This window comes from Mchenga conophoros, linkage group LG13, assembly GCF_057382185.1.
Source record: "Mchenga conophoros isolate Kocher_MC1m ecotype Shallow Benthic linkage group LG13, M_conophoros_male_GT1.1, whole genome shotgun sequence".
Lineage (NCBI taxonomy): Eukaryota > Metazoa > Chordata > Actinopteri > Cichliformes > Cichlidae > Mchenga > Mchenga conophoros.
Window position 1 is genome coordinate 455589 of NC_140538.1, and position 19723 is coordinate 475311.

General features: G+C 43.4%; 1 protein-coding gene across 3 annotated transcripts; it reads left to right on the forward strand.

The window, feature by feature from the left end:
• The first annotated feature begins 936 nt into the window (after window positions 1-936).
• macroh2a2 (macroH2A.2 histone) lies at window positions 937-10465 on the forward strand. Of its 3 annotated transcripts, none has more exons than XM_085295873.1 (9): window positions 937-1356; window positions 2778-2955; window positions 5554-5660; window positions 8269-8466; window positions 8686-8790; window positions 8878-8977; window positions 9059-9148; window positions 9340-9514; window positions 9926-10465. In XM_085295873.1, the coding sequence occupies exons 2-9, from the start codon at window positions 2784-2786 to the stop codon at window positions 10089-10091; spliced, it is 1113 nt and encodes a 370-aa protein (XP_085151999.1). In that variant the 5' UTR covers window positions 937-1356; window positions 2778-2783; the 3' UTR covers window positions 10092-10465. The 3 variants fall into 3 exon arrangements, with proteins under 3 accessions (XP_085151999.1, XP_085152001.1, XP_085152000.1); XM_085295875.1 differs by lacking the exon at window positions 937-1356 and adding an exon at window positions 1357-1464; XM_085295874.1 differs by lacking the exon at window positions 937-1356 and adding an exon at window positions 1501-1746.
• Window positions 10466-19723: the final 9258 nt, after the last annotated feature.

Consider the following 19723-nt stretch of genomic DNA (forward strand, 5'->3'; position numbering starts at 1 on the left):
TCATCCATAATCATTTTGAGGATATCTCTGAAAGTGGATGCAAAGGTTTTATGGATTGATGTATCCAAATTTGAAATTTATGGTTATATGTGTATGTATGTATGGAGCACATCAGGACAGAGGTACAAGCTATCTATCTGTAAAACACACTGGAGGCTCTGTTGTGGTGGGATCATCCTTATTCCCATCCCATTGAACATGATCACCGTAAAAATAAAAATAAATCAACTGAAATGTAAAAAAAAAACTGTGCAAACAACCACAGTAATGTGAAACAATGTGACAGAGAGAGGGAGACAGTTTTTCTGAACCCAATTCAGGTTTAACGTACACGAAAAACAGCTATTTCCAATCATGCGAGGGAAGGGGGGAGTTGCAGGATGTGCCACTAACACAGTGATTAGCACAACAGAGAAGCTCACATCCTAAGATGTAATGTTTGTGAAATTCAACACTGTGTAGTGATGTTAGGAAGAATCAAGGGCAAACACGTTATAACAGATGCAGATCTTCAGTAGGTGGATGTAGCTGTGCCTGCATCTATTGGCTCTGGTCAATTAAAGATGGACTCAAATGATGGTAAATGAACTGATTCTTATACAGCGCTTTTCTACTCTCCCAGAGTACTCAAAGCACTGTATACAACATTCACCCAATCACACCCATTCTCACTGACTCTAAACTGATTTCTAACGACATTCACACTCCGATGGATGCAGCGGAGAGCAACTTGGAGTTAGTATCTTGGCCAGGGATACTTGGCATGCAGACTGGAGGAGCCAGGGATCAAACCACCAACCTTCCAATCAGTAGGTGACCTGCTCTACCTCCTGAGCTACAGCTAAATGATCTGACTGTTGTGATGTCTCTAGGATTATCAGCCCGAGTCTCACACCCCCAGTCTGGATGCTTAAGGACAGATGTCCACTTCCTGTTTCATTCCACTTTGGACTCTATTCACAGCCTTCACTCTTTAGCTAACAAACGCCAGGGATATGCAGTGAAATACACTCACAGGCCTATTGTGGTGCCGTTTTAGGCTGTAAGCTATTTATTTGGGCTAATGTGGATTTTACCAGCAGTTACTTTGCCGTAGGATTGTGTTGCGTTGATCTCCGTTAGAGCTGTCGGGGGCGTTTTTGCAGGATTTTCCCTCCGCTGAATTTTTCCCCTTTGCAGCATCAGTAGCACAGAGCCAGCCTCCGACCAACTACGCTGTTCCTGCTTGCAGTGTGGGATTTTTTTCCTGAGGTCTGGAACCAGGATTATTAGGCACAAGGACGGCAAAACACAACGGCCCGTCTGTTGCTGCACAGGAGCGTCACGAGTTCGCGCAGATTCACGTTAGAAAAACAGGTAGAAACTTGGGCTTTATTTGATGTTTCGAAGCGCAGCGCACATCCGGATCGACGGGGACGCGTTACTTTCCGTGTGTTGGAGCCTCCGTGGAAAACGAAGGGGCGGGTGGGTCTGCTGTGGAGAAAAGGCTCGTTCAGGTTCATGTCTGTGTGGTACGGTAACGGATGTGCGCGGAGCCGTTAAACGTTGAAGCTGCTACATGGTGCCGACCTAGCTAACGTCCGCTCGTAGCTTCGTGTCCACGCTGACTTCGTGTCCGTGAAGGAATAAAAACACTTCTCAGTGGGAGCGAAGCCGGCTCCGACACTTTCCGTGAGCCAGCCGTCAAAGCGAGGCTTTTGTGGCGACGCCGTAAAGGTGTCGCTCGCCTGGCTCCGACCTAGCTCGGTACAGTAACGTTAGCTTACATGCTGAGGTCGCGTTCCCCTTTTCTCCGTTTACACTACACGCACGTACACTATCCACACTATTAACACTAGCGACGTGATGCTGTTTGTACATACGTGGGGACGATGTGCGTGAACTCCAGCGGCGCGGATGCAGGCCGCAGCATATCAATAACCTTTCCGAATAGCGCGGCGTGGAAAACAAACACCGTGCCCTTCATTATGACACCACGCACACACAGCCACACGTGTAAAAGAATGTGCAATGAAAGCACACGCAGCTAGTGTGTTCACGCCGGGACTGCGTCTCCCACCAGCACCTGGCTGACGTCAGAAACCATGTTCTCACCTGAGCGTCACGTATGTGGGGACAGCTGTGAACACAGGATGCTTGAAAAGCTGTCAAATAATAACTCGCTGTTTCTGATTGAATTTGTTTAATATACATTAATGTACAGTTTCCATTGAACTCTGTATTTAATTCAATTAGTTTTATTTGTACAGCATCAAATCACTGCAACAGGCGCCTCAAGGTGCTTTGTGTAAGGGCGACCCTACAATCATATGACCCCCAATGAGCAAGCAGTTTGGCGACAGTGGGAAGGAAAAACTCCCTTTTAACAGGAAGAAACCTCCGGCAGAACCAGGCTCAGGGAGGGGCGGGGCCATCTGCCTATACACGGGTGGAGTTTTCATGTTCTCTCTGTTCCCCTGTGTTTCTGCTGGGCCTCCAGCTTTCTCCCCAAAGTCATGCTAATTAATTTGTGATTCTAAATTGGCAGTGGCTGTGAGCTCCATATAAAACAGTGCATTCATTTACAGTTAAAACATGTCATCAGGATGATGGGAAAGGGGTTATTTACATGCCACTGCATTGATCTGGTTTCACTGCGGCTGAGTGTTGTGGAAATTGTGAGGACACACGTATTTATTTAGTACAGTTTAGAGGAACAGAGCATCCTGCTAACGAGAGTTTCATTATTGTTAGCATGTGTTTGTGTCAGTCACTGGCTGTTGTCGCACTGTGTCCAGACAAACATGTCAGCCAGAGGAGGAAAGAAGAAGGCCACCAAGCTGTCCCGTTCAGCCAGGGCAGGTGTCATCTTCCCAGTGGGGCGCATGATGCGGTATCTGCGCATTGGCACGCACAAATATCGCATTGGCATGGGGGCTCCGGTGTACATGGCAGCTGTAATTGAGTACCTGGCAGGTAAGTTTGATACATGAGAGCATGTGAGTGTGTTCAGTGTGCTGTGGCATATCTAAGGGACATAATTCAAAGTTGAATTTCTGCAACACTCAAAGCTCAGAGTACTTTGATAATCCTTTATGTGGGTATATATATATATGTGATTGACATTTAACCTGTGAAACTTTGTCACATACAGAGGCAGACTGACTCCAAAGAGCAGCTCACAGTTCTGATACATTTCTGACTCAACATTAATGAACGTACTGTTAACTAAAGCTAAACCTTTTTAACCTCACTGGGTCTGGATGAGGTCAAAGACAGTCCTTCTGTGACCTGTAAACAACTAATGTAATTATGCATCTTTACAGCCTGTTCAGTCGTTTGTTGCCCGTCTCAGTTTCTTTGAAACATGCTGCTAGCTTTAAATGTGCCACGTTTGTTGGATGAAATCCCGGAGGAGGCCTGGGATGAAACTTTGTCAGATCAAATGTGTGACGCTACCTGCTGTGGTGACTCACTGCTGAATACGGGAGTAGCCTGTGAAACGAGCAGCGAGCAGACTTGTGCACAAGTTGGGAAGGAGCCATACACAGAGCCTCACGGAGCCATTTCTAAACACCTGCAGACTCCAAGATAAGCAGTTCAGACAGTTATTCTGATGTGTAACCACTTTGCCAGGGTAACTGTCGCTCTCAGATGAGAGTAACTAGGTTAGGGTGTTCGGGAACAACCCAGGAAACATCAAGCCTGCCATGACCAGGAGCCACGTGCCTCCTGAAAAACGTTTTGCCTCAGTGAGAGAGGCCATCCTGCAGGAGTCGAGGCTTTGCAAACCTAAGAACACCAAAGGTCAAGCATGGTGGTGGCATCATGCTCTGGGGCTGTTTGGCTGTCAGTGGTACAGGCACAAAATGGATAGCATAGTAAAGACGGAGAGGGACATCCATATTCTTCAACTTCTCCTCGAATCACAGCTCGATGGCTGAAACATGGACATAATAGTTTCAACACAGCAGGGATCCCAAACATAGGAGCAGGAATGGATAAAGCAAGCTAACAGTAAGCTCCAGGGTTGGGCTGATGAGGTCCAGCCTGCTAATGGACATATATCTAAACATCAGTGGGTGTGTAACTATAATAATATTACATTTTATTACAGCAACAGTAAAAACAGCAAAATAAAATGTAAACATAAGGTAACTCTAGATTATATCTCAACATCAGCAAAACTAGAGAGATGATAGTGGACTACCGGAAACGACCAGTCAGGGAACACCAGCCCATCCACATCAACGGTGTCAAGGTCGAAAGGGTCAGCAGCTTCAAGTTCCTTGGAGTCAACATCACCGAGGACTTCTCCTGGACCCTTCACACAGACACTGTTATCAGGAAAGCTCGCCGGCGGCTTTACTTCCTGAGGAGGCTGAGGAAGTTTGGCATGAACGCCAACATCACCTCAAATTTCTACAGGTGTGCAGTCGAGCGCTTGCTGACGAGCTGCATCACAGTTTGGTACGGAAACTGCTCTGCCAGCAGCCGTAAATCACTACAGAGGGTGAAGGCAGCAGAGCACATCACTGGCACGAGGCTTCCTGCCATTCAGGACATTTATCTCCAGCCTCCGTAAAGCGCACAGCATCATCAAGGACCACAGCCACCCAGCACATCAGCTGTTCTCCTTGTTACCATCTGGCAGACGTTACAGGTTCTGTCTGCTCGGACTACAAGACTTAAAAACAGTTTTTACCACCAACCATACGACACCTCAACCACAACACTTAAACACACACACAGTCCACAGGACGCGCTCAGAAGCTACCTGCAGCTTCACAAGTACTCTGCTTAATCTGCACTGGTCACTCCACTTTATTGTCATTGATATTTATATTTAAAAGTGCAATACTGTAAATTTCTGCTGCTCATTCCTGTGCAATATCCCATCTGCCCCCCGTCATATTTCTCTTCAAGATTTTCTTATTCAATCACTAGTGTACATATATTTATATTTATAGATACATATATATTTAGTCATCTTTTCTCTTTTACCATGTCTCTCTAATATTTTGCTCTATACTGTTTTTCTATTTATTTTTTTATTATATTTCTTCTACTGTACCTTGCTGCTGAGTGACTGCTGCTCGTCAAACATTGCAATGTTGACGCTGTGCTAACTTGCATATGACAAATAAAACTGAAACTATATATATGTATATGTATGTATGTATGTGTGTATAACCTCCAGTAAACTGGAGGTTATATATATATATATATATATATATATATATATATATATATATATATATATATATATATATATATAAACCTCCAGTAAACTGGAGGTTATTGTCATGAAGAATATATAGTTTATAAAGTGTTATAGATCCACAAATGCTGCTGACAGCTCATTTGACCTGTTATTGGCTATGAATATGCTGTTTTTAGCATATAGGAACAAAATGAAGGAGTTTAATCAGTCAGTGTTAGACACAGACTCACTGCTGCAGCCGTGTAGTTTCACACCAGTACAATCTGTTACATGCTGAGTGAAGGAAAATACAGTAAACATGTTTAAATGCTGCCTAATGAGTGTGCACCATGTGTTTCCTCTCTTGTAAGCTGAGATTTTGGAGTTGGCAGGAAACGCAGCACGGGACAACAAGAAAGGCCGAATAACTCCGAGGCATATCAAGCTGGCTGTGGCCAATGACGAGGAGCTGAACCAGGTAACACAGTGCTCTATACGTGACACATACGTGACACATACGTGTATGCTAACACATCAAACTGGCCAGCGTGTTTTACACCTTTCGCCAAAGTTTATTGAAGGTTTGACCTTAAAGGTTGTTTAAACATTGATGCATGTTTTCAGGACTGCTCATAAGAAGACAAACAAGGAGAAGCGTAAATACTTGCTGATGTAACCAACCCCTGGTTGGTTGAGTTGCACGTAAATGTTTAAAACAAATGTTAATATTAGAAAAAGATGACCCGTCTAAGTACAAACTTCAGTTTGTAATGATGAGCTATCCACACCCAGCTGGCCTGTGTGGAAAAAGTCACCTTAACATTTGAACTGGTTTTGCCACCTTTGGCCACAGCAGCTGAGGTCGTTCAGCCCCACTGGACGGTTCAGAGTATGAAGCCTGTTGACGGTCGTGCCTCAGTCTGGTTTCAGTCTGGCCTTTCACATCATTTCGTTTGTTGTCTTTGTAGAGGTTTACTTGCTGCTGCGCATGCTTGAACTTCAGGCCATAAACTTACGGCGACCGTGAAATGGGACGGTCAGGTTTGCGTCAGCGCTGTCTCGGTGGAGTTTAATAAACTCGGCCGTCTGCTCCTTGCTGTCTGAAATGTAACAGGACACTGCTGTAAATTCTCGACCGTCTCACACGTCTGTTTAATCAGTTTTTGTTTGTTTTTTTGTCTCACCTGTTGGTTCTTTTGCCATCAGAATTATTGACTAAAGGCCAAGAAAGATGCCTGACGGATTTACTTTACCAATCATTTTTCTGTTTGACGTTTAGCTGTGTGAAAACCCCAGAGGAACCCACCCGATGGATTAATGAAGTTTTATTTAATATAATCTAATGACTTTAATCTCAGCCAAACCGATTTACTCACGAACAAATCAAACACTGAAAAAAGCCAAACAATAACATTTTTTAGTTATCCGAGTGACGTATATCATGTTTAACCTGAGTAGCGAAAGAGCGCGGTGGGTCTGAAAACGATGAAGCGGGAGTCCGCTGCTCTCGCCGGCTCAGTGACCATTGAACCCGCCGGCTCGCTATCGAGCTGGTGGGTAACAGACGTCTCCGAAAACGTCGGAGCACTTTTGCAAATATGCGATGTCTTGATAAACAGCAGATATTTGAAGTTTACTCAGCTACATTCTCGCCTGAAAATATCTTAAAGGTTTATTTTGTGACCCAGAAAGATTAATAAGAGTAATATTAAAACTTAGGTAGTGGCCGCCATTGTTGAAAACTGGAATTGGCTAGGCCGCGCTATGAATTCTGGGATAGGTTGGGCCACGAAGGACACACCCGACCCATCCTTCAAACCTGGGGAAATGGAGGACGCATTTGTCTATGAATTGGGACAGTCGCTGTGACGTAATCAGTCTACAAATGCGGCCTCAGGAGGAAGCAGCCGACGTTTTGGGACACAGCTCATGTTTCACTGTTGCTATGATGTATCTGAGTTCAGATATTGCAGGACTCCAGTTCATTTTCCACATAGCTGGTAGGTTTGGATTGCTATGTTAACATTAAAATTAGTTTGATGATCAGAAACGTTGAAGTGTGACGTAAATGCTAAAGAATAAGAAATCGGTAAGGAGCCAAATAAATGAGCCATTCAGAGCTTTGACCAGCTGGTTCGTCACCTGTCTCTCAGGTGCCGTCTCTCAGCACACCGGTCGTGGGATCTCGGGGTTTTTCGTGTGTCTGTGTGGATTTTTCTCTGTCTGCTGTAGTAGTTGGACAGAAAACACGCTGCATGAAGGTTACGGCTTGATTTGGACGTCGGTGAGTGAAATCATCATTTGTCCCCGGCAGCCCGACCAATCGCAGCTCCCACAGACTACAGTGAATCTAATTATTCTGAATAAGATGTGAAATAAGCATCAGCCGCTCTCAGTCTGGAGCTGCACAACATCCTCCTTCACAGGCTGAGGATGATGCTGCTAAATTGTGTCCTGAATGTTATGTAGCTATTTGCCACCAGATGGCGCTGCAGTTGTTGATCCAGGCCAACCTTTTAGTTGTTAGTTTGAATGTGGCTTCCTTCAAAAGGCGGCCGACCTCGTTGGAGAGGGGCTCCTGCTCCTCAGCAGAGGGGGTCACAGCCTGGGCGAGGTGTTCGGGCCACGCTGCCCCAGGGCTGACCTGGGACACGGGGAGATTACAGCATCGGCCTGGAAAGCCTCCGGCTGCTCAGACCGAGCGTGCACAATGCTCCACACTGACTTATATGAGCTTCTCATATTTTACTAACAAGTGAACATCTTTTTATATCTTATTTGACATCAGTTCTTCTTCTCAGCTGTCTGTTTGGAGGGTAATGTTCATGATAATTGCATTTAAATGATGATGATGAACCTTTTTGTCACCATGGGCACACGCATATTAAAAAAACCTCTATATACATGAATCTGTCTCACAGTGCAGCCGTCACTACAGTGTGGTAAACAGCATTCACCTGTCGGCTGTGGAGCGATTTTTGTATCATCCTCAAACAAAGACTGAGGTCACCACATGGTCACGTGTGTGCACAGACAACGTTTCTTCACAGACATGAGTTCATTTATCAAAATGCTTCTTCCATCAGCTTCTGCGAGGAGTGACCATATCAAACGGAGGGGTTCTACCTCGTATCCACCCAGAGCTGCTCTCCAAGAAGAGGGGAGGCCGAGTGAAAGTGGACAGCCAGGCGTCTGTCACGGACAAGCAGGAGGAACGCTTGAAGAGCAAGAAGCCCACCAAAACCTTCAAAAAGGTTAAAGGCAAACGAGGGCGCAAGCCAAAGGTCAGTGTGCCCAGCAAAGCCATCTGTGATGATGGCGATGAGTCTCTAACCCTTCTTCTGTTAACAGCCGTGTGTTCTGTACATTTGTGTTTGATTTGTTCAATCAGAGAAGAGACAAACCAGAGCTGGTTTAATGCACTCGAGAAAGAACCAGAGTCATTATCATTTGGTAACTTAAATGCTGATTGAAGTGAACGTTTTTCTCTCCATCTGGCAAAGAGCACAGACAATGACAAAGAGGCTGTATCAAACTCCACAGTGGAAGACGGTCCCGGTGATGGATTCACCATCCTGTCAGCAAAGAGTCTCTTTCTCGGACAGAAAGTAAGCCGCGTTAAAAGCCCAGCTGAAAGTCACCGCGTTGTGTTACTGCTCAAAGCTGTTTGTCACTCTGTCTTTGTGAATCCACAGCTTTCATTAACAGAAAGTGAAATGAGTAAAATTGGAACAATCAAGGTGGAGGGAATAATTAACCCAACCAATGCAGAGCTGGACCTCAAAGATGGAGTGGGTAAGCAGCACCGGTTCATGTAACGTGTCTGGTTTCTTTCATGCGTCCTCATGCTGAGCGGCTGCTGTGCTGGTCTTCCAGGCAACGCCCTGGAAAAAGCTGGAGGTCGAGAGTTCCTGGAAGGAGTTAAGGAGCTGAGGAAAGCACAAGGGCCTTTGGAGGTAGCATCAGGTACGCAGCTGCGTCGTCACAGCCACTGAATCACATCCATGTCCACAGTAGGATGTAGCTGATGAGACAGCGTGATACATGCAAATCCGGGCCTAGTAAATAGAGTGCACAGAGATCAGCTGTTAGACTGGGCGCAGACACGTTTTTGTCTGAGGCGACGGTGGTCACCCTAACATGCTTTCATCCTGCAGTGGCAGTGAGCCAGGCCAGTGGCATGGCAGCCCGCTTCATCATCCACTGTAACATCCCACAGTGGGGCTCAGAGAAGTGTGAGGACCAGCTCGAGAAGACTGTGAAGAACTGCCTCTCAGCAGCAGAGGAGAAGAAGCTCAAGTCTGTGGCTTTCCCCTCGCTGCCTGCTGGACGGTGAGCTCCATCACACACAGTGTGTCGCCTCATAGACGCGTCTCTTTGGTCCCCGACCGCGACGCCTTTTGTGCGTTAGACATGAGTGTAAATGAGCATGTAGCTGTCGACCTCGCCGTGACCGTTACAGTAAGATTGAGTGCAGATCTGCTGATCTCAGCTTGTATTCTGTGTGTATAAATGGGAGGACACACTCACCCAGGGCCTCAGCTAACAGTGTGGATCTGCACCTGGTCCAGTGTACGTCCAGCTCCACTGATCTGTGTAGCAAAGTGACCGTCAGCCTGCAGACCGAACACGTTTGCAGACAGATTTTTAGCCGTAGCTCTGCCATTTGTTCAGCTACTCTTCATCACAAACAGCTTTGTCGTTTGTCTTCCTCAGTCTCATTTGTCCAACCGTTTCCCACAGGAACGGATTCCCAAAGCAAACAGCCGCTCAGCTCATCCTCAAGGCCATCTCCAACCACTTTGTGTCCTGCACCAGCTCCTCTCTGAAAAACATTTACTTTGTGCTGTTTGACAGCGAGAGCATCGGAATATACCTTCAGGAAATGGCCAAGCTGGAGGCCAAATGAAGATTGCCGGTTTGTGCGTGTGTGTGTGCGTGTGTTTGGGGGCTATTTTTTAACTGTTGTTTGTCACTGTTGGTATAGGTAGGTGGTCCCACAGTAGGGTTTTCCATGTGGAATGTGTTAAAGAAGAAATCTATCTGTGTGTGGAGTGCTGTTCACATTTCTGTTCCACTGTTCCTTCAAAGATCGTATTCTTTCTAGAGTAGATAATTTAAGTGGGTAGAGTTTGCTCTCTTGGCTCCTCATTTCACTGTTTTTATATCCATGTACAAATGTAACAGTTCTTTCGCAGCATCGGTATTTTCTGATATATTTAGTTTACTAATTCAAACCTGTGGTTGGCATTCTGCTATGAAATAAAACCGTTTTACACCAGAGGTCTGCTCAGTGTCAGCACCTCTTCTTACCATCTCCTCTCCTTTTTCACAATATTGTTTTAAAGTAGAACAAAGCACAGCTGGAGGCACGGTACACCCTGTGTATATAAGAGGCTTTTTTGGATTTTAGAAATGCCATTTGATAGAAAACTTCATCTGTGATTCTACCGAAATTCTGTTTCTAACTGATCTGGGTTGCTTTGGCTTCATTCTTGAATGACCTTTAAATTTTGTTACTAGTGCACACTGCAAAGACTCTGTGTTTGTTACAGTTACAACAAATATTGGTTGTATATGTCTTTGTCTCTGTAGTATTTTTTTCCTCAGTTGAACAGTTTGACTCAAAAATAAATTAGCATCATTTCATTTTGTTGTGCAGAGTAGTCCATCCAACTGTCAAACCTGCTGTGGTCACAGGTGTAACCACCAGTACGAATACTGGAAAATGTACAGGGCTCAGCGCAAATGACAACTGTGAGAAGCTGCTAAGATGAAACATGTTGTGGTGCCACAGCGATCGATCAGGGATGAAGATAAAAGGGACAAAAAAGTTATTTTGCACATACATATACGTATATACACACTAGGGCTGCCACGATTGGTCGACTAATCACGATTACGTCGACTATCAAAATCATCGACGACTGATTTAATAGTCGATGCGTCGTTTGAAGCTTTGTAAGATCCTGAAAGACGCAGGAATGAGTAGCAGGATTTAAGAGTGTGTACCGTCTTATGTAGTCTGGAAGATGTGTGGTTGGTGGGGTGGGTGCAGTTTTCTCTGTGGTGGGGTTGGGTGGACTGTCCAGGGCTCTGTGGAGCCGGGGGGCGCTACTGCACTGGGCCCCGGTCTGATGGGCCTGGGCCCCCCTTCCCTGGCGGGTCGCGGAGGGTGGGAGTGCCTACTGGGGTCAGCGGGGGAGCTGGCCCCAGGGAGGGGTTACCTGCCCCTCCCTTCCTTCCCTCCCCATCTCCAGCTGCCTCCCTCTTCCCGCTCCACCACAACCACCCACACATGCAGGGCCTTGGAGTAGGGGTATGTCACCAGGGTGCAGAGGAGGCTACCCCCCCCCCTGTCCCCTTCTGGCTGCCTCTGCCTCAATTTTATCCCACAACTTAGACATTCACATTATTCACACTCTCATTACACATACATATAGGATCTTGGGGGTGGGCACAATCACGGAGTCCAAATCACCATCAGGGTGTACACCTCACCCCTGACGTCGTTGCCCACCTCTCAATTTTAAATACACTTAGTCATTGAGGGCTAGCAGGAGGGACCATGCGCTTACCTGCTGCTCCTTGGCAGGTAGCTCCATGCCCTCCTGGGTTTTAATTGCACCTTAGAACACATATGCATCAACACTACAATGAGCGGGTGGAGGGAGGTTTGGAGTCTTCTCCCACCCCCATTCTCTGCGGCCTGCTGGAGCGGGGGGGCTAGTAGGAGGAGTTGGCCGTCCGACTGCGGTCTGGGGTGTGGGGCCTCCCTGCTGCTGCGGAGTCGGGGTGGTCTGCCTCTCCCCACCGCAGGGAAAAGGGTAACACCACCTGGGTCTGGGTGCAATTCCCCCCTCCAGGGGCAAGGGTACCTAGACCCGGTTTGTAGAGTACGCTTGGGGAGTGTGATTGTGTGTACAGCGTCTCTTTATGTCTGTCTCCACGTTGGTTGAGTGTGGAGTGAGTGCATATGAGAGCATGAGGGTGGGAATGGATGTTTGTGTCTGTGTGTGCCTGTATGTCTGTGTCTATATGTCAGGTTGGGTATCAGACGCCACCTCTCTGGGGACACCTCAGGCCCTCCAAGGTTTGGAGGCCTATCTCCACCCACCACCACTTCCCCTGCCGGTGGCGGACTCCCTCAGGTGTCGGTGTATTGGTGGTTCTTTGTGTCTGGGGGTGGGCGTCCGGGTACACACCGGCTCACTCCTTGGCGGCCGCTTGTCGGGGCCTGGGGCCTGGGGCTCGCTCGGGCCCCTTTGGAGGTGGGGTGCCCCCGGCCTCTCGGCCTGGGGCTCGGTCACTCAGGCGCAGCTGGGGGCCGGCGGAGCTCACGGGCGCGTCACTGCAACCCCCCCTGGCTTCTGCTCCGCGGCTGCTGAGTGAGCCCTCATCTGGGACTCTCCTCAGCTCTTACTGGAACAGTGGCGCGGCTGCCCCTCTGTTGGTCTTCCTTGGTCTCTTGTGTTCTGGGGGCCTCTGGATGTCTGGAGTTTTGATCTCCTCCATACCCGCTTCACACCCTGGAGGACGGGGCTGTGGCCCCCCCACACTCCCTAGCAGATCATTACATGGAGAAACCTTTGGAATGCAAGCATGCTGATCCACACAGGTATGCACACATGGGTATTCACAGACGCGGACTAAAGCTTTCTTGGCTGCTGCCTCAAAGCACACTGTGCGCTGTCTATCTTGCGTGCTGCACAATATCGTTTATTACTTAGTAAATACTGATATCTATGACTAGCTAGTTTATTGTGATGGTGCTTTGTTTTCTCTATTATTATGTTGCTCTTTGTTGTTTGCTGTCTCCTCTGTTTGTTTGTTTGTTTGTTTGTTTGTTTGTTTTTTCTCCATACAGGTGACCCAGGAGTTTTTTTTTTTTTTGTCTCTCTTCCCCCCCCTTCTCACCGTCTCTTCTCCCCTTGGGTTTTCTTTCTTTCTCTCCCCCTCTCTCTCTCATTCATTCCCCCTGTCCTATTTATTAAAAAAAAAAAAAAAAAAAAAAAATGACAAAGGATGAACTGAAGCTCTGCCATCACGTAATGTCGCATACTGCTGTTTCTGATGTCATTTATAAAAAAAAAAAAAAAAAAAAAAAGGATTTAAGAGTGTAATAACGGACTGAAACAGAAGATGGGAGCACTGCATGTACAAGGATGCCAGCTGCCGTTAAACCCCGAAGAAGAAGAAGAAGCTATGTCAGGGGCTGTGTCCCAATTCAGGGTCTGCACACTTCTTCTTTTTTTTTTTTTTTTTTTTATCACATTTTAGACATACAGTCAAGTAAAACAGGGATCACATAAAAGGTGACATTGTGGTAGTACAATGAAGAACAGAAAGAGTGACAAGGACAGTGAGACAAAAGTGAGTACAAAAAATAAAATAAATTAAGGGGAACATAAATAAACAAAAGTTTGCAAGAGCCAAAATCAAGTTAGCAGTTTCAATCGGTTACAGATGTTAACAGTCTTGAGAGCCTTAGTGTTTTTTGATGAGATTGTCCTTATATATTGTGCAAGTTCCATTTTTAATACAAGAAGTTCAGGCTTTCTGCCGAGGACTTTCCTTTTGTGTATATGAAATTTTGCCAAAAATAAAACCAAATTTATAAAGAAGAAAGCATCATTGTCCTTGTCTTTAAAATAATAATAGCCAAAGATAACATCCTTATAGTATAGTTGAAGATTAGGGAGAACAAAGTCAGTAATAAACTTGTGGAAATCCTTCCAGAATTTACACGTAAATTTACATGACCAAAGCAGATGAGAAACTGTTTCAGGTTGCTCTTGACAGAAGGTACACACTTTACATTTATTGAGGGTCTGCACGCTTGAAGTACGCATTTTAAGTGCGGTTACGTCACCGCCACGCGACGACGGCTGTCCCAATTCTTTTTTTTTTTTTTTTATTGAAACAAATTTCCATATACAAAACAAGTCAAGGAAACAGACCAGAATTGTAACAATTTACATTATAAAGATGGTGAAGCAAGTCATCATAACTTTACAGGGAGAAAATAAAAGTTTCTAGAGTAAAGAAATAAGGAACATAGACCTTTTGACACAGGCAAGAAAATTAGAAGAGCAAGTATTTTTTGATTTTACAGTATAGTACAGCAGTTTTTTTGTTCATATTTGAAATAAGCTTAAGTGACTTAAAGTATTGACAAAAGTAATTCAAGAAGACGGTAAACATAGGAGAGGCATTCTTCCACTTACATAAATGAATGAAAAACTTACATAGCACTATTACAAGATTGACAACATCTGAGATTTCAGAATCCAGATTGTCCATAAAGTAAAGAATATCCTTAGATGTGAAGGCAGGTACATTGGAAATTCTGAGTGAAACCCAACAGTGTATTTCAAACCAGAAAGCATTAACATACTGACAAGTGAAAAATAGATGCTCTAGTGTTTCTGGATCGGAAGAACAGAAAGCACAAGAGTCGGCCTCAAAATTAAACCTTTTATGCAGGAATTCTCCAACTGGATAAATGCCTGATATGATTCTGAAGTGTGTTTCTTTCATTTTAGGCGCAAGTGGGTATTTTAAGTAAAAAGAAAATGACTTGTCTTTCAATATGCTATCAAGGTCATGTCTGACATTGACATTGTAGTTGCAGAATACTATTTGCTTAAAGGTATTAGAGAGGAACTTATTATTAAATTGTTTGTCCTTTATTGAGGTATTACCTATCGTCAGTGAAGGTAAGCATGTTCTTATTAATGAATACTTTAAAGTATTTACGATAAGATTTAACAACGGTGTGGGTATCGCTTTACAAACCTTATTATAATTATTAAATGAAATCTCTATTTTATACTTATCAATAAATTCTTCATAAGATAGCAAGTTTCCATTTCTATCAAGCAGATCAACAACAAAACATACACCGTTATCATACCAGTCTGATTTAAATAAGGACTTCTTATTGATGACTATAACCCTATTATTCCACAACACAGAATTGTGAGGTGAAAAATTGTGGGTGAAAATTAGTTTCCCAAAATTCAAAGCTTGCTTATAGAAACTAGACAACTTAAGAGGAAGCTTAGATATTTCATAATCACATCTGAGCAAAAAATCTAACCCCCCGACCTTATTAAAGAGTTTGTTTGGAATATGGTACCACATAGATTGAGGACAGGAAATGCAGTCTTTTATCCATCTGAGCCTGAATGCAGCAATAATAGATTCAAAGTCTAAAGCTTTCAAGCCCCCATTTTCATAGTCTTTAACTAATTGTGATTTGCGTATATAATGTGTTTTATTCTTCCAGATAAAGCTGAATATAATAGAATTGGACAGTTTAATCATTTTAGGAGATGTAAAAATTGAATAACAGGGGTATATGAGTCTTGAAAGTCCTTCTGCTTTAGACAGTAAGATACGACCTAATATGGATAAATCACGTGTTAACCAATGATTAAATATTTTTTTAACTACATTTAATCTAGGAGTTATGTTATTATTCTCTCGATCATTAGTATTTTTACTGATTATTAAACCAAGGTATTTTACCTCCTCTTTTACTGGTATATTGTTAATAGTATTTTGATTACAGCTGTGTACAGCTAAGATTTCACATTTTTTAAGGTTTAGTGTTAAGCCGGATGCTTTTGAGAATGAAAGGATTTTATTAATTGCAGTAGAGACCATATTTACATTCCTTAGAAATAAGGCAGTGTCATCAGCAAATTGACTAATTTTAAATTCTTTATCAAGAATGTTTATGCCTTCCAGATCTGAAGAGAGATTGATATAAATGGCAAGCATTTCTGCTGCAACAATAAACAATAACGGGCTAATAGGGCATCCCTGCCGAATGCCACGATGAATTTTAAAACTATTAGAAAACCCCTGATTGAGTGCAATACTACTTGTTATATCTCTGTACAACATTTTCATTACACTAACAAATCTGGGACCAAAACCCACAGCCTCCAGAGCTTTAAATAAAAAATTATGCTCCAAAGAATCAAAAGCTTTAAAGAAATCAAGAAATAAAATAAGGCTATCATGAGGAATTAAATGATTGTAATCCAACATATCTAATACTAAACGGGTATGATTATGGATATGACGCCCTTTTATAAAGGCTGACTGTGTCTCATCTATTATTTGAGTTATTCCTGTTTTTAATCTGTTGGCATAGACATGAGCTAATAATTTGTAGTCACAGCAAAGAAGTGTGATAGGTCTCCAGTTATCTAAAAGGATAGGGTCCTTGTTTGGTTTAGGAAGTAAAGAAATTATTCCTCGTTTCATAGTTGGAGATAGCATCTGATCATTTATACATTCATTAAATACCTCTAGTAATAGATCTTTAATGTTATTCCAGAAATATCTGTAAAATTCAATCGTGATTCCGTCGGGACCTGGTGATTTACCATTCGCCATTTGGGAAACAGCAGCATCCAATTCAGCTAAAGTGATTTCAGACTCATTGAGATTTTTAAAGTGTGAGTCAATTTGAGGAATTTTTCCATGGATAGAGCTAAAAAAAGAATTAGTCTCCGAACTGGAATAATTTGTAGTGTAGAGGGCTGAATAGAACTCTGTGATATAGTTGTTTATAGTCTGTTGGTCTTCAGTCAGGGTATTATTAATTTGTAACTTCATTATAGTTTTTTTTGTTTGTCTAGTTTTCTCCAGGTTAAAGAAATAAGAAGAATTCTTTTCCCCCTCCTCAATCCATTTAGCCCTTGAGCGAATGAAGGCACCTTTTGCTTTGTCTATATAAAGTTCATCTAGTTTGTACTGCAACTGGTTTAGTTCTATAGAGTTTTCCTCTGTCAGATGTGATAAATTGCACAATGAACTTATTTGTGCAGTAATTTCAGCCTGTTTCTGTCTCCTTTTATTAGCCATTAATTTTCCTTCTTCACTAGCAATTTTTCTGACATTAAACTTCAACCATTCCCATTTACTAGTAGAAGAAAAATCCTCCATTGCTTTTACCTCTCCTATCAATGATTTAATTTTTATACAAAAAGACGAGCTTCGTAAGAGGTTACTGTTAAACTTCCAGTGAGAATTCTTCGGTTCTGATAATCTATTATCCGGGGAGATTGAAAGTGTTATGGCACAATGGTCAGTAACAGGGGAGTGAAGAATCTTACAGTTGGATGATAGGGGGAAGAGACTACCAGTTATTAAGCAATAATCCAGTCTTGAGCATTGAGAGCGCTCAGGATTATTCCAGGTGTATTGCAGTTTTTCTGGGTTTAAGTTACGCCAGATATCGATTAGGTTGAGGGTGCAGGAGAAATCCATTAATATTTGGTTAAAATGAGAAGAGTTATATTTAGTTGGAAATCTATCCAGTTTTTCATCTGGTACCATATTAAAGTCACCTGCAACAACGACTTTTTCAGTTGAATAGATGATCTTCCATTCTTCTATCATTTTTTTCAAATCAGAAATCAATTTCCTGTTTTTAGCTCTATTGTTGAACCCATAAACATTTACTAAAATGTACTTAGTATCATCCAACTCCATGTTAACCATTAACCAATGACCTTCCTCATCACCTTTATGATCAAGAACTCTTCCATTAAAACGATGTAGAAAAATAGCCACTCCTGCTGAATGAGAGGTACCATGAGATAAATAAATATCACCGCTTCCCCACTGCTTTCTCCAAAATATATGATCATCTTTACTACTGTGTGTCTCTTGAAATAAAAAACAATTCGTGTTAGGCTGTTCCTTACAAAAAAGAAAAATCGCTTTACGCTTTATGTTACTTCTTAAACCTCGAACATTTAAAGAAAATATTGAAAGAACCATTGAATATAGCTTGAAAGTGCTGTAATAACTAGAGTAAGGCAATGGAACATTTTACCTCCTATTAACTAATAGACCCAGTCAAAGTCAGGGACCATTGAGCAAGTTACCGGCTTAAATTTAGTTGAACAGTTATACCTTCTTATCTAGGTCGTTATAAAGTTCTTTCATTCTTTGATTTGACGACCATCGATGACAGCATATCCGTCCTTCAGGAAAGCTTTGAGCCCTCTGCTCCTTGCCTCCTCCACCCTCGGCCACAGACGTTTGCGGGCTTCTCTGTCTTCCTTACAAAAGTCCTCTCTAAACCGAATCTTCATCTCCTTGCAGAGCTTCGCCTCCTTGGACATCTTCCACACTAGGTCTCGAACAGTTCTCATGGCAAACTGTATGACAATCAGCCTGGGTTTGTCACCAACTCGTCCCTTCTGACCCAGCCGGTGCACTGTATCCACTGTGTTGTACAGCTGCTCGGCGTTCGCAGGAATTATCTTGGTCAGAATTCTGATTATTTCTTCTCTCGTGTTCTCCCCCTCCTTCTCAGGAACGCCAGTTAGCAGCAAAGACCATCTCCGTTTGTATCTAGCATGCTCCAGACACATTTCACGAAGAGCCTCGTTCTCTTTTTTCAGCGTCGCCATCTGCGTTTTAATACGTTTCACATCTTCCACCACAGAATTAACAGCTTCCGTATTAGCATCCACGGACTCCTTTACTTTTCTTACAGCGTCGGTGTTTTTCTTGCAACTGGAATTCATAATTCTTTAAATGTTCACTTTGGGTGTCAAATTTACATACCAGTTTTTGGATAGCATTGAGGAGAACTGTGTTTGAAACTTCGTTTTGCGTCTGCGATTCGTTAGCCTTCATTTTTTTAGGATTTGGACTTTTAACTGGTGTGTGGTGACGATCAGCTTGCGGTCTGTCTTGTGATAAGTCGTGCTGCTGTTCCATCCATTCAATATCTTCTTCGTCGCACGCCTGTCGAAGAGCTGCTAGGTGGTAGCCATGATCTTTGTTAATGTTAGCCATTTCGCCGCTTCGGAGAAGGTGGCCGAGAATGACGGAGAGAAACACAGGGAGGAAGTTTTTGAGTTTTAGAGATGAAGTATAACTAGTCTGCTTCTAATTCCAGTTAACTTGATTGCGGTCAAGACATAAAGGAGGTTCTTTTCAGGAAAAGCCTCGGAGCCCACTCAAGTTGAACCGCTCACTCCGCCATCTTCCCAGTCCCCCCCCCTGTCCCAATTCGAAGTGTACTCCAAATGCGCCGTTGATTTCCTCAAATATCAAGCGTGGTCCGGTGCACGCTTCGTGGTCCCATAGATCCCATAATTCATAGCGCGGCGGTGGGTGTGGATAATTTTGATGCAAATTACGGCAGAAGGGAGCGGCCGAAGAGTGAACTGTCAAAAGTACTGAATATGACGTCACTTATTTATGTGCGAATGTTTAATAATTACAGTCAGTCATATATCCACAAACACAACAAGCTGAAAGTCAGTGATTTTATAGATAGATCTATAGATATGGATCATAATCTGACAATACTATAATATTGGCCATATTATATTTACATTACCACAGTGAGATGACTTTAGTCTCATGAACAACATTAACTAATTGTTATTTACTAACTAATCTTAAATGACTGTTCAGCACAGAAATGAAGCCCAACAATCATGTTTTACAGTCCTGTGGTCTCAGCCTCAGATACTCAGCTAAAGTAATGTCATGACA